The sequence below is a fragment of the Solanum pennellii genome, chromosome 6 (assembly GCF_001406875.1).
Source record: "Solanum pennellii chromosome 6, SPENNV200".
NCBI lineage: Eukaryota > Viridiplantae > Streptophyta > Magnoliopsida > Solanales > Solanaceae > Solanum > Solanum pennellii.
This window is the reverse complement of record NC_028642.1, coordinates 1,235,861-1,248,719: the sequence shown is the minus strand read 5'-3', so window position 1 is coordinate 1,248,719 and position 12,859 is coordinate 1,235,861. Positions and strand designations below refer to the sequence as shown.

The 12,859-nt window shown below is 33.5% G+C and overlaps 1 protein-coding gene across 2 annotated transcripts; it reads right to left on the bottom strand.

Moving 5' to 3' along the window:
• Positions 1-3,607: 3,607 nt before the first annotated feature.
• Positions 3,608-10,665, bottom strand: LOC107023358 (SMR domain-containing protein At5g58720). Of its 2 annotated transcripts, XM_015224030.2 has the most exons (12): positions 9,561-10,665; positions 8,861-8,886; positions 8,115-8,225; positions 7,232-7,317; positions 6,396-6,634; positions 5,903-5,979; positions 5,711-5,767; positions 5,018-5,085; positions 4,817-4,923; positions 4,633-4,703; positions 4,277-4,355; positions 3,909-4,051 (listed from the first exon to the last, which is right to left on the bottom strand). In XM_015224030.2, exons 1-12 carry the CDS (start codon positions 10,114-10,116, stop codon positions 4,044-4,046), a joined length of 1,485 nt encoding a protein of 494 aa, XP_015079516.1. In that variant the 5' UTR covers positions 10,117-10,665; the 3' UTR covers positions 3,909-4,043. The 2 variants fall into 2 exon arrangements, with proteins under 2 accessions (XP_015079515.1, XP_015079516.1); XM_015224029.1 differs by lacking the exon at positions 4,277-4,355 and having other exon boundaries at positions 3,608-4,051.
• Between the last annotated feature and the right edge of the window lie 2,194 nt (positions 10,666-12,859).

Here is a 12,859-nt window from a genome sequence, read left to right as displayed (position 1 = left end):
TTTTTTTTATAAATCGCTGCCCTGGCAGCGATTTGTAAGAAGAAAAAAACTTTTTGGCAAAATCGCTGCTGGGGCAGCGATTTTACTTTTTCAGTTGAAGTAAATCGCTGCCGGCGGAGCGATTTTACCGTTTTGGTTTATATAAAATTTTATATACCCTTTTGGAATTTTTGTTAATATTTTCTACCGTTTGAGTTTCGGACTCTATTTAGGAAAAGTTAAACTCAAGAAAATAAAAGGGGAAAAAGTAAAGAAAATGTTTCTATGAAATAAGAATATAATAATAATGTACGGAAAGAAAGTTAATTTAGCATAACATAAAAAAAATATTTTATGGTATAATTTTTTTTTTCTAACTTGAGTTGTTTTAAAGTAAAAGAACGAAATAAACCAAAAATATATAAATAAACAAGAATAACACATCTCTTTCAATATGTTATATTTCCTTATTTCATTTATTAAAATTTTCTTTTCTTTGAATTGTCCACTCTTTTATTGGAATTCAATTAGTTTTCCAATTTTCCAATATTTTGCTTGATGATTTTGTTTCAAAATACGGCGATTCTTATTATTAGTAATATTTAAATGGGATTGTTTGTCTTAAACCAATCATACAACATAATGTCGCTCTCTTAACCCTAGATGTTTAACATTGAACACTCGCGTTGGGGTCTCGATTAATCGGGATATTGGTTGTGTAAAAGAAAAAGTGCTACCTAATAAGACTCTTCATATCCAAAAATTGAATTCGAGACTTTTAATCAAAGATGAAAAGTTTTTATTCACCAGACCCCTTAGTGGTGCTCTAGCCTTTTCACTTTGTTTTATTATTTGGAAGTGCAAAATGGTATGTTTGATCGTCAATGTTTATGCATGTAGATAAAAATGTTGCATTCTTTGGATATATGCATGTATGTTCAAAGTTTGTTTGTATTAAAATGTATAGGCAAATATGAGTTAATCAATAGGTTATTGTGTATGAATGAATGTTTGTATAAAATGTATAGGCAAATATGAGTTCATATCTAAAGACAGATTCTTGTTCAAAAGGACCATACATCTTTTTGAATCCACAAATAAGATAGCGTCGTAGGCGTGACTGGCTAATCTTCTCTTTTGGATCAATCTCCAAAATTCCAGCACATATACTTTAGACTCGCAAAAAGTAATATGAGAACATACCTCTCTTTTGTAACATTGCCAATTCATTCTCTAATAGTTATAGTCTCGTTGTATTTTTCATGGTAAACAGTCTTTCGAGCGTGTCCCAAACATCTTTTGGAGAGCTAATTACATCGCGAACATGATCAATAAACTTCTAGCTAATAGATATCCTCAAAGCAACGAGAGCTTTTTCGCACTTGATATTTAATTTTCTTCGTGATTCGGCATTTTCAAAGGTATCGACTGAAATTATTGAATCGGTTTCTCATAGATCTTGACGTGGAAGTTACTACATACACATTCTCCAATACTTGTAGTTCTATTCCAATATCTGAGCATTTCTCCCGTTTGAGGCTCCCATTGCTACAAACGACAAAAGTTTTCCCTTCACACTTTCAAACTTCTTCAATAGGGTTAAATATGTAGCACCAAATCAATATCGAAAATTTTCAATTTATTTTTAAAGAGTTCATTTAACTTTGTAATTGCTTGCTATCCTCCTTTGTTAGATTTGCTTTTAGAGAATGATTGATATGAAAAATTAGTTATTCAGACAAAGGAGGTGAATCTAATATTTAAAGATAGAATACTTAAAGTGCAAGTTTAGTAAAATAACATATGAATTTGATGTGGAAGTTATGTTTGATACTTAATTTGGTCATTCAAAAGAAAGGAAGTTTTAAGTATCTTGATATGTTATCCAAGATAATGGAGAGATTGACGAAGTTGTCATTCATCGTATTGGAGAAAAGACTTATAAAATGGAGACTCACATCCAGAGTCTTGTGCGACAAATAGGTGCCACCAAAATTTAAAGACAAGTTCTATAGAGGCTTAGCTAGATCGGTTATGTTGTAAGTTGAGCAAAATGTTGGCCACTCATAAACTCTTATATTTAAAAAATGAAAGTTGCAGAAATTAGGGGTGGGCATTCGGTATTTCGGTTCGGTTTCGGTTTTTTTTTTCGGTTTTCGGTTTTTGTAAATTGTGTACCGAATACCGAACCAAAATATTTCGGTTCGGTTCGGTTTTTATTATTTCGGTTCGATTTTGTTATTTCAGTTTTTTTAATGGGCCTGCTTAGTTGGGCTTTCAAAAATTTACAAATTTTTTTGTTTGATTTTCAACTTAATGGGCTAAAAATAGTTATATCAAAAAGTCTTTTACTTTTTAATTTTTTATTTTAAATTATAATATTTATTATTTAATATTAATAATTAATATAATATAAATATATATTATAATATAATATATTTCGGTAAACCGAAATACCGAATTACACAAAATCACATACCGAAAACCGAATCAAAATACCAAAAAATATAAAAATATATATCGAATACCGAACCGAAACCGAAAAACCGAAAAAATTCGGTTCGGTATGGTGTTTCGGTTTTCTGGTGTTTATGCCCAGCCCTAGCAGAAATGAGAATATTGAGATGGATGTACGAGCATGAAATATAATTAGAAAAGAAGATTGAGATGAATGTACGGGCATGAGATATAATTAGAAAAGAAGATATGGGAGTATGGTGGACAAGATATGAGAAGCAAGTTGATTATTACTTCCTTTGTCCACTATTATTTGTTACAATTTTTATTTTTAGAGTTAAACTATAAAAATTTAACTAACATTTTAAGATATATTTTTTCATCAAAAATTACAATGTGTAGTACTTTTCATACATATTTTTTAACAAGTGTATGCCACTATTTGTAATGCACACGCGGTATTCTTTAGTAAGTTGTGAATAACTATTTATTACCTATTTATACAAAAACAAGTTTGTGTGTTTGCTTTCTGTTTCGATATGGTAATTACTCACTCTTTTTCCTCCAACTTTTGTAAGACTTCAAAGTATGTATCATATCATATCATATATATTATAAATTATATATATTATTACAAGTGAGAAGCTTCAGAGATGAAAAATTGAATTTACCATTTTATCCCTAGATTAAATTAAAATTTTAAATAAGTACGTGAATCTAGGTTTCCCATCTAATTGATTAAATAATAGAACAACTTTCACATATAGCAAATAAAAAGTTCATATTTGTATGTTATATCAAAGTTTGCATAATTGCGCTCCATAACAAATATAATTATGTATAATTAATTCGCTATACATATACAAAGAAATCAATTGTATAATTCGCTATACATATACAAAAGAAAGCAGTAGTATACAAATCAATTATATAATTTGTGTATGTATAAAACGAGAAAGAGAGTTGACAAAAGAAAATTAGGCAGGACGAAAATATATGTATTTGCATGTGTATATACAATTTTCTCTCGCTTTATACAAATGGAAACACGATTTATACAATTCTATTGTGTAAAGCGAGAGAGGGGGAAGGGGGCCTCACACTCAGAAGATTCGAAGACTTACTGGACGAAAACTTCATTATCAAACACCCAAATTACACAAGCTCAAGATATTCAACTGGAAGTTTTCATGATGAAAAAGCATAAGATTTCCAGAATAAATGAGTATTACAGTTACTAAAATAATGTGCATTCTACACTGATACATGAGCTTAGCTATAACGCTGCATAATGCTTAGAGCTACGATACACAATTTACAATTCTCACACTAACAAAAGAAGAATGTAAATGTCGTAAAATATTATAATCTAGGTTATACCACCTAGCACCAAGATTATATAGTGATGTTAATTACATTTACCGCCACTGTTAATGCTAAAATCTGCGGCGCCCAATTGCTAGCAACCATGGCTACGGGATAATCAGTTATCATCTTCATCATCATCATCAGTATCTACAAATCTAAAATTCGTTCGTCCATCGAGCTTGATAAGCAATGTTCCTCTATTCTCCTCAGTCCATTCAATATGTTCTTTCTTCAAAAGTTCAACTACCTGCAAATAGCAACAGAGCTTCACAATAACTGTACCATGATAAGCATACGAAGGGCAGATTCTCACATTTACAGTTTTTTAAAATGAAGAACAGAAAACGTACTATTTTATCCAGACCCCACTTGTAGGATTATAATGGGTATGTTGTTCTATTGTATTATGTGTTAGAATGTCAAATGAAACCTTTTTTAAGCTTTAATGCTCAATGAATCTACAATAACATACCCTGTAGTCCCATAAGTGGGCTTTGGGAGTGTGGTGCCCGCAACTTTACCACTACCTTGTAAAGGTAGAGAGGTTGTTCCTATAGACCCTCGGCTCAAGTAAAACATATCAAAATCAATAAGAAAAGGAATACAACGCTGAATAAACCATATAAAGAACAATGGAAAAAGGAACAGTAGCAGCAACAAACAATACGATTGCCAAATCAAAGAAAACAACAAGTAACAGTAAAATTGAAGAATAACATAGGAGAGTACTAACAAATAATAATAATACTAATAAAGGGAACTAGACCACGTTCACTGGATCTAACAACAAAAACTTTAAAAGAGTAAAGTGAGATTAGGGTTCCTTACCGAGTTTTTCAGCTTTGACTTCCCAACGCCATGTGCCCCACATCCCGTGATAACTCTGAACAACCTAACAGCTGAGCCCAAGAAAAGAAAAAACATATTATGAATTTATTAAATCACCAATATATGGTCGATCTCCAATATGTGGTCCACTCTGGCACGAAATATCACACGGCAAGATGCTTACAGCGTACAAATGCTCCAAACAGAAGGTGCAGTTTCAAAAGCCTCATTGCTGGTTTGACATGTTGGCCATGCAAGTCAATAGTTATCATATTTTCTATGTTCTTGTTTCTGCAATGGAAGCTCAGTTTAACAGGGACATCTAATACTAATAGAGCAATGAGATGATATTAGAAAAACAAAATAGATATCGATCTGTAATCACCTAGCTGCAAATATATCCTGGCTAGCCTTTGCATCAGCTTCTTGAGCCTTTCTGTTGTGTAGCCTACCCTGAAGCAGTGTCCACATGAGAAAGAGAGAGAATATATATATTAGCCTATTATATAAATAAATTATTCAGTAGGTACAGTTCAAGACGTGTTTCGAAACACACTATATAAGTCAGATATTCTCCCAGAATCTATGGCAAAAAACGCATGGTGAAATTTCACCCAAAAATGATTTGTAAAAAATATTTGGGAATTCGGGGCTGAATGCTAGCTTAAGTTTTTTGCACAAAATGGATCTAGTAGATGATGTAGATAAATTTATGACTTTCATCAGCTACCTTACTTTTACAAAAGGGAGGTGCTGGTGGTTCATGCTGTAAATAACACATCTACTCAATGCCATATGAATAAAGTTTTACTTGTCAAAAAAAGGAGAAAGAAAGAAAAGCTTGATAACTAACTGTAATCCTTGTCAAGACCTTTTCAATCAGCACAAACATGACAGTTTAGCATTGGCATGTTATATACAACAAACGCACCAAATATGTGGTATTTAATATGCCTCAGACATTATTTTTTTAAAAAATGCCTCAAATTTGCTCCAACAAGCAATAGTAAACATCGAAAATAGAGAAAATGAATCATAATCACTTTATGAGGCATACATGCTCCTACGTTTTCATTACCTGATCCGCAAGATAAGCAGCATGTCCCTTTTGGCCATTTGAAAAAGCTGTTGCAGCCTGCAGCACAATGTAACTTTTCAAGCCCTTAAATGAAAACTTAAAACATATCAACAGATGTATCCAAACTTATTACATATCAGAAGATTTATCCAGATCAAGAACATAACATGAAGAACTTATAAATATGCATACCTTCTGATAATGGGATCTCATTGACTCCCAATGTTGCTTTGCAGTTTCCCTGAACAGCTGATACTCAGCTCCCTCAGCTGCAGAAGAGAGATATTCAAAGTAGTAAAGAGAGGAACCCAATTTCTGCAAACATATAAAAAATGCCTGGGAAGATTCGTCTTTTGGTGGCAACAGGGAAACTATGCCAGCCCTGAATGGCCAGTCAACAATTTCATTAACTCAAAAAAACCTATTCTGTCAGGATAAATTAAATTTAACAATAAAAAAAAGCTACTTTGCAAGGAAAATTGGCAGGTTTATATATAAAAAGAGGCTTCTCTAGCGGGCAATCAGATCTCAACTGATAAATGTAGCATGAAGAAATGTTTATATTTGAAGAATCATGATGATAATAGATCTGAAGTCTCTTGAAAGTGTTAAAAAAATGCAAATCCATTTACAATGTTTACATCTGAAAAATTCAAAATATGAATAGATAGAATTGTTACAGTACCATGAGTATGCTGCAGTGGTGGAATATCATTAGGACAAGATCCAAATCTTTGTCCCAGAGATGTCATTTTCTTCACTACATTCTTCCAGTTCATAGTAGTTGGTTCATGTTCAACACTCTTGGGGGTTGGCATACTGAACAAAGATTCCAGGATATCTTGAGGAAGTAGTGATCCAGAATTTCCTACTGTAGATGATGAAGAATGTTCAGAGTTTCCAGCAGGAACTTTTAACGAATTCCTGAAACAAAGCAAATAATAATTTGATCCAGTAACAAGGCTTCTAGAATTCACTTCCAATTAAAGGTGTTAGAAGTCCATGTCAGTTGGGGCTTGGATAATTAGTCTTCATATATGATCTTAGGCAATCTTCATCTCATGAGCTAGTTTTGGCATTGAGTCAGGGGTAGGTCCATGCTTTTAGTGTCCAGCTCTTGGCATGAAGGGGTGTTAAGTGTCCCCTATTGGTGAAAGAAATTGGTTGCGGTCTCCTTATATAGTCTTAGACAATCCTCCTTCACAAATTAACTTTTGGGGTAAATTTTAAGCCCATGCTCCATTTCACCTTGCCCGACTCATGGTTTACCAGATGTTGGACATCCATGTTCCAGATGTCTTAGAAGTTCCACACCAAGATTAAACCAGACACCTGGGCTGGGTGGGCTGGTAAAAAACTAAACCAAATAGCCAGGGGGTTGGGTTGGGGTAAAAATTGAGGATTTCAATAACATCAGAAAATTGAGAGTAATTAAAAATCCACATGCCCTACTGCTCAAAAAAGTTCTAAAGGTTAATTTTCTTGGAACATGAATATATGATGTGATATCTGTAAAATTACCTGCCAGGAGGCCCATAAAACCACACATTATCTAGAACTTCGCCTTCAGATGAATGAGAAGTAGAATCAGATGTCCAGTCAGTAAGCTGCAAGAAAATTTTCACTAAGCATTAGGTCATCCTCTGAAAACCAGACATTTATATCATCTGAACTAATTTAGTAAGAGAGTTCTACAGACTGTCAAATTTATTGCAGTTGAACAAAAAATTTAACTACAGGGAGGTATGCATATTTGAAACTGAAATTGAAAAAGAATTCCACTAAGCTCCTCAATGGTTTTAAAACCACACTTTATGACTGAACCAACCCCTATTACAGACAACTAAAAAGGCAACTGCAAGATTTCTATTAGTTTGACCCCATTTTTTCCTTTAACAAACATGACGATATTCCACATAGACCTCCTCTGCTAGTTCTTTTTTTTTTTGAGAGGTAACACCACCTTCTCTAGTTCTTAACATTCAACCCCGAATGTTTGCCAAAACATTTTGGATACAAAAAAACAACCAAATCCCAACTACCAACACATTGAGGCTGAAAGGTAGCCATTTCCAATTGACACCATGTTGTGCAAAGACTAAAAAGGTACCTTGAGCTTAATATGATGAGTCACAAATGGGAGAGGACAATAACTTATTAAAAGCAATGAACTATACCAACTTCTTATGAAGCATTTAGACAACACTTGCAAACTACAACATCAGAACCAAGAGAGAAAGAAAATAGGTCGTATTGAAGGATAAAGGGGAGATTAAAGAGAATAAAGCTAAATAGTCCAGTTAGTGTATATGAAAATCAATCAGGAAAGCAGACAAAAACAATAATGTTACAAATGGGTAAATCACATATAAATGGACTGTAGAAGATAAGAAAATTAACCTACACCATCACTTGAATGAAGAAACACAGCCTCTTCTTTCCACTTTGCACTACAGTCGCTAAGCTTAGGTTTCTCATTAGAGGAAGCTGATAATTCAAGCAACACACTCAGAGCCTAGAAGAGAAGCACAAGCACTATTAAAGGAGAATCGCTTCAAAAGAAAAGTGAAAATAGCAAACCTGCCACAACAATAAGACACTGAGGACAAAATTATACTACAAAATGGAATCAGAACAGTAATTTAAACAAATCACAGTCACCAATTTGTCCATATTGATATTCCTCTAAAGTTTAAAGTCAGATTGTCAAAGCATCAAGTTAAGATCATAGAACTAAAATGATGAACTTGATATGATGTCACAATAAATGAGAACGACCCCAAGAGTCATATAAGCCTAGAAAAGACTTAAAGACTAAATTACATCACTATAATGTACGAAAGAAATACAAAAAGAATGGTCTGTCAAGAAAGCCAATGTGCCATGACAATGGAAGCAGACAAGTGTTGGACACATCAGTTTCAAAGGATTCTACAATGCAATCTTACCCTAGAGGATCCAATTATAAACACAATGTGATAACAAGAGTTATTACCAGATCTTCTCTAGAAACCATCATAAAGTAGAAGATGATATCTGAGTTATATGGTAAACGATATATTTGAATGGGGAGAAAACAAAATGCATTCAAACCTCCATAAAGCAAACAAGTTTGATTTGAAACAAACAGGTAAGTCAAACTATTTTTACCTTCTCAACTTCATATCCGCATTGACCTGCATTAAACAGAAGTTCTAGTTACAAGCCCATTAACCAAGTGAAGAGTATCTCTATCTGTTTTTCATTTCATTTCAATATAGTTTTGAACATGACCACACAAAAAGTAGCACTTATTTTAAGCTTGAAAAGTAACACATGATGCAACAGAAATCACTTTTAAATTTAGACATTGAGGTTGAGTGTTCGCACAACAACAGAGTTACCTTTTTTAGTGACCTAAAGTGACGTGTAGGATATACGTTTGAGGTTTAGCAATTGCCTCTTTGCCAAAATGCAAGAGGAAGTCTACATCCAGTGTAAACCTATTCACTTGCTATGGCCTGGGAACACTTCGTGCATAGGGCAGTCTTCTGATACAAATTGATTTGCTTCAACATGCTTTTTATTTTTTTCTTCAGTTTGAAAAAATTCAGGAAGACATATGCTATACAAGTACCTTTGTCTAAATTGTTTATATCAGCACGCAACAAAATTAGCAAGATACTGAATTCAGTAATGATACAACCATGGAAATCACAAACGATATAGCACATATAATCTTTCATGATCAACACCACACCTAGACATGCATTGCACCTTCTACTGATAACCTAGTTCTGTCAGTTTCTTTTTTCTTTTCGTTTTTACTTCTTTTACAAATGCTAATGTTCAACTGAAAAAGATCACTCACATAACACATCTCTGACGACAGCTAAGCTCAAATCAGAATCTTCCCCAAGCATGGAACACAAAAACTGCTCAACATCTTCGTTGCTTGATGTTTCATCATGTAACCCCTTGAGCTTTGAACAACTCTTTTTTGGAGTTGTTCTCACATAATCCTTCCCTATCATCGTCGATACAGTTCCAGTAGCAGCCACCAATTTCTTTATCTTAGCCTTGCGCTGAACTGAATTCTGCCAGGAATGACCCCCAACAAACACCTCTGAGTTACTCGAATCCAAGCTTGAACCAACGTTTCCACTCGAGCTTGAACAAGTAGTGATCTTATCCTCTTCCTTACGCTCCACCATATCACCCAGAATCTCCATTGCTTTATTCAAATCCCCATTTGCCTCTTTATAAGCACATGTTGCTTCCTCCATAGATACAGAGGTAAATGCCTCCGTTAACGCCGTCACAACACTCTCCCCTCCATCATTACTATTCCCAGATGGCAACGAACCATTACCAACCCCAACTTGTTTACAAGATTTTGATCTCTTTTTCTTCTTCTGATGCTTCATATTTCTAGTTAATAACTAATCATATACAAAAATTCCTACAACACTAACCACAAGACACACAATTTTCTTTGTTTTTAATAACCATGGTGTCCGAGCCAGCTTGCACACACACCTCGCTCACAAGATACACAATTTTGCTACTAGATTACAATACAAAAGATACATACAACAAAATCTGAACCAGAGTCATTAATGAAATCAAAGGTAAAAAATTCAACTTATCTATGATGAAAACGTGATGGAAGAAGCTTCTGAGAAACTGAATTTTTTTCCTGAAAACCCTAATTACATGATTCAAAATGATCAGCTTTTCGCAGACAAATTGTGCACAACAAGGGAGGATAATTATGCGAAAAAAGAGCAATCAATAAATCGAATTTGAATGAAAAAATTGACTATTTTAATGCAATAATTGCGGTTTCCAAATTTCACCAAGCAAAGAGGAGAGGAGAATCTGATGAACAGCGAAAAACAAGGTAAACTGCAAATTTATTGGGGGAAAGAAAGATCTATGGGACCACTACACACAACTAGGGCAGGAATCGTGGACTAGATTTAGCCTCAATTTTATGTTGTTTGATTGGTCGATCCACCAAAATAACAATCAATATATATAGATATAGATATATAGATATAATTTATTTGGATATATTGTTGTTCGTATTCAAATTCATAGTGTTGGTTTTATTTGCCCTAAATTTCTTACCATAAATAGTTTTCCTTGTAGGAAAAGGTTTTGAATTGACTAATCCTTTTCTTATAGGAAAAGGTTTAGGACCCTATAAATAGAGACATGTTCCTTCTAACTTAATCAGCATTCACAATGTAGTCTTAATGGCTTTGAGAGTTTTGGTTAGGGGGAGAAATTGTGGGTCACAAGCTTGATACGTTATCACTTGTATGAACATCCCATGTATTCTGAGTGAATTGGTTGAGGTTGTTTCTCTCTGTATTTTGTACTCTCATATTTATAGTAGATTGCTCATCTCCTTTGTGGACGTAGGTCGATTGACCGAACCACGTTAAATCTTTGTGTTTTTTGGTATATTTCTCGTTGTCTTCTTACTCGTAGTCTTTCGAGGTTTGTTTTGCTAGCTTCCGCATTTACATCTGCTTATTTTCGGTCCTAACACATAGTTCGTATACTTGTAGGATTCGTAGTCTTTATACTTGTAGGACTAATAGTTTGTAATTTGTGTTGTACTAGGTGTAAGGGAGGGATCAACTTAAGTCGGTTTAACCCATTTAGACTTACCACATCTTTACTTTTTAACTAATGTTCTAGATTGACTCTCGACAAGCATGCAAAAGTTATACACATTAGCACGTCATGGGAACATGTGCCAACTGTGTATTAAACTCGGGCCACAAAGAAGCACAGAAATAATTGGATAAACTTCCTTATTAAACATACATCACTATTATATATACTAATATTATCTTTACATTCAAACAATTACATACATTACCACTTTTAGTATTTTCTACCATAGATTGATATATTGTTTGAAGATACAATTATATACTCATGTCCCGTCCCTTAATTAAGACTAGGATTGATTGATTATTTGCTTAATTAACTCTTTCACTCCAAAATCAACCACTATCTCCTAATTCTCCCCTCCCATATTTATCACTCAATTATATCTCATACTTTCTAATTCAAGAATTTCACAGTACAATTGCATTCCAATAATAGCTAATCTACTCTCTCTTCTCAAGATATCATCAACATGGCCGACAAATTCTCCTGAACCCAAATATTATTATATATTGTTAATTTATAACGAGATCAAATCAAAGTACTGCTACAGAGAAAACTTTCAATTCAGAGTGGGTCTTGATTGCTTTTCATTTATAACGAAATGAAATCAAAGTAACTACTATAGAGAAAATTTTCAATTCAGAGTGGGTCTTGATTGTTCTTCATTTGTAACGAAATCAAATCAAAGTAACTGCTATAGAGAAAATTTTCAATTCAAATTGGGTCTTGATTGTTCTTCATTTATAACGAAATCAAATCAAAGTAACTGCTACGAAGAAAACTTTCAATGTAGAGTGAGTCTTGATTGTTTTTCATTTATAACGAAATTAAATCAAAGTAATTGCTATAGAGAAAACTTTCTATTCATATTGGGTCTTGATTCATTTGAATTCGAAAGAAATGAATCTTAGTTTTGATTATGTTATGCCACAATGCAAAATGTTACTAAGGAGTATTGTAGAGAGTCATTGTTTACTAGTGTTCTTCTAAGACTTTCTTTGATTACTGTAACTGTTAGGATCGAATTCACGTACACACACTAGATGAATGAAGAACACAAGAACTTTCAAGAGAAAGAGATGAGAGATCTAGAGAGAGAAAGAGAAAACTCAATGTTTCGTGGTAAAACCCCGTGTGTAAACTTCCACGGCGGTGAGGTATATTTATATTAATAAATCAGAGTATTTTTGGTTACAGAGAATAAATAGGAAAACCTAAAATAGAGAATAAATAGGAAAGCCTAAAATAGAAAATAAATAGGAAAACCTAAAATAGAAAATAAATAGGAAAACCTAAAATAGAGAATAAATAGGAAAACCTAAAATTAATCAGGCTCCACTACCTAACAATTCTCCCACTTGGAGACTGACTCAGTCATCCAAAAAATACATTCTCAGAAAAAATCTCTTTATCATCAACATCTTTACCACACCGCAACATCTGTAGCAACAACTACAGAAGACCAACCGAGGTTTTACA

Coding starts and splice junctions, on each gene's coding strand:
- LOC107023358 (XM_015224029.1), bottom strand. CDS start 10,116: ATGAAGCATCAGAAGAAGAAAAAGAGATCAAAATCTTGTAAACAAGTT. Junction 8,887..9,560: donor TGTCGTCAGAGATGTGTTAT/GTGAGTGATCTT, acceptor TGTTTAATGCAG/GTCAATGCGGATATGAAGTT. Junction 7,318..8,114: donor TTCTTCATTCAAGTGATGGT/GTAGGTTAATTT, acceptor ATTTTCTTGCAG/CTTACTGACTGGACATCTGA.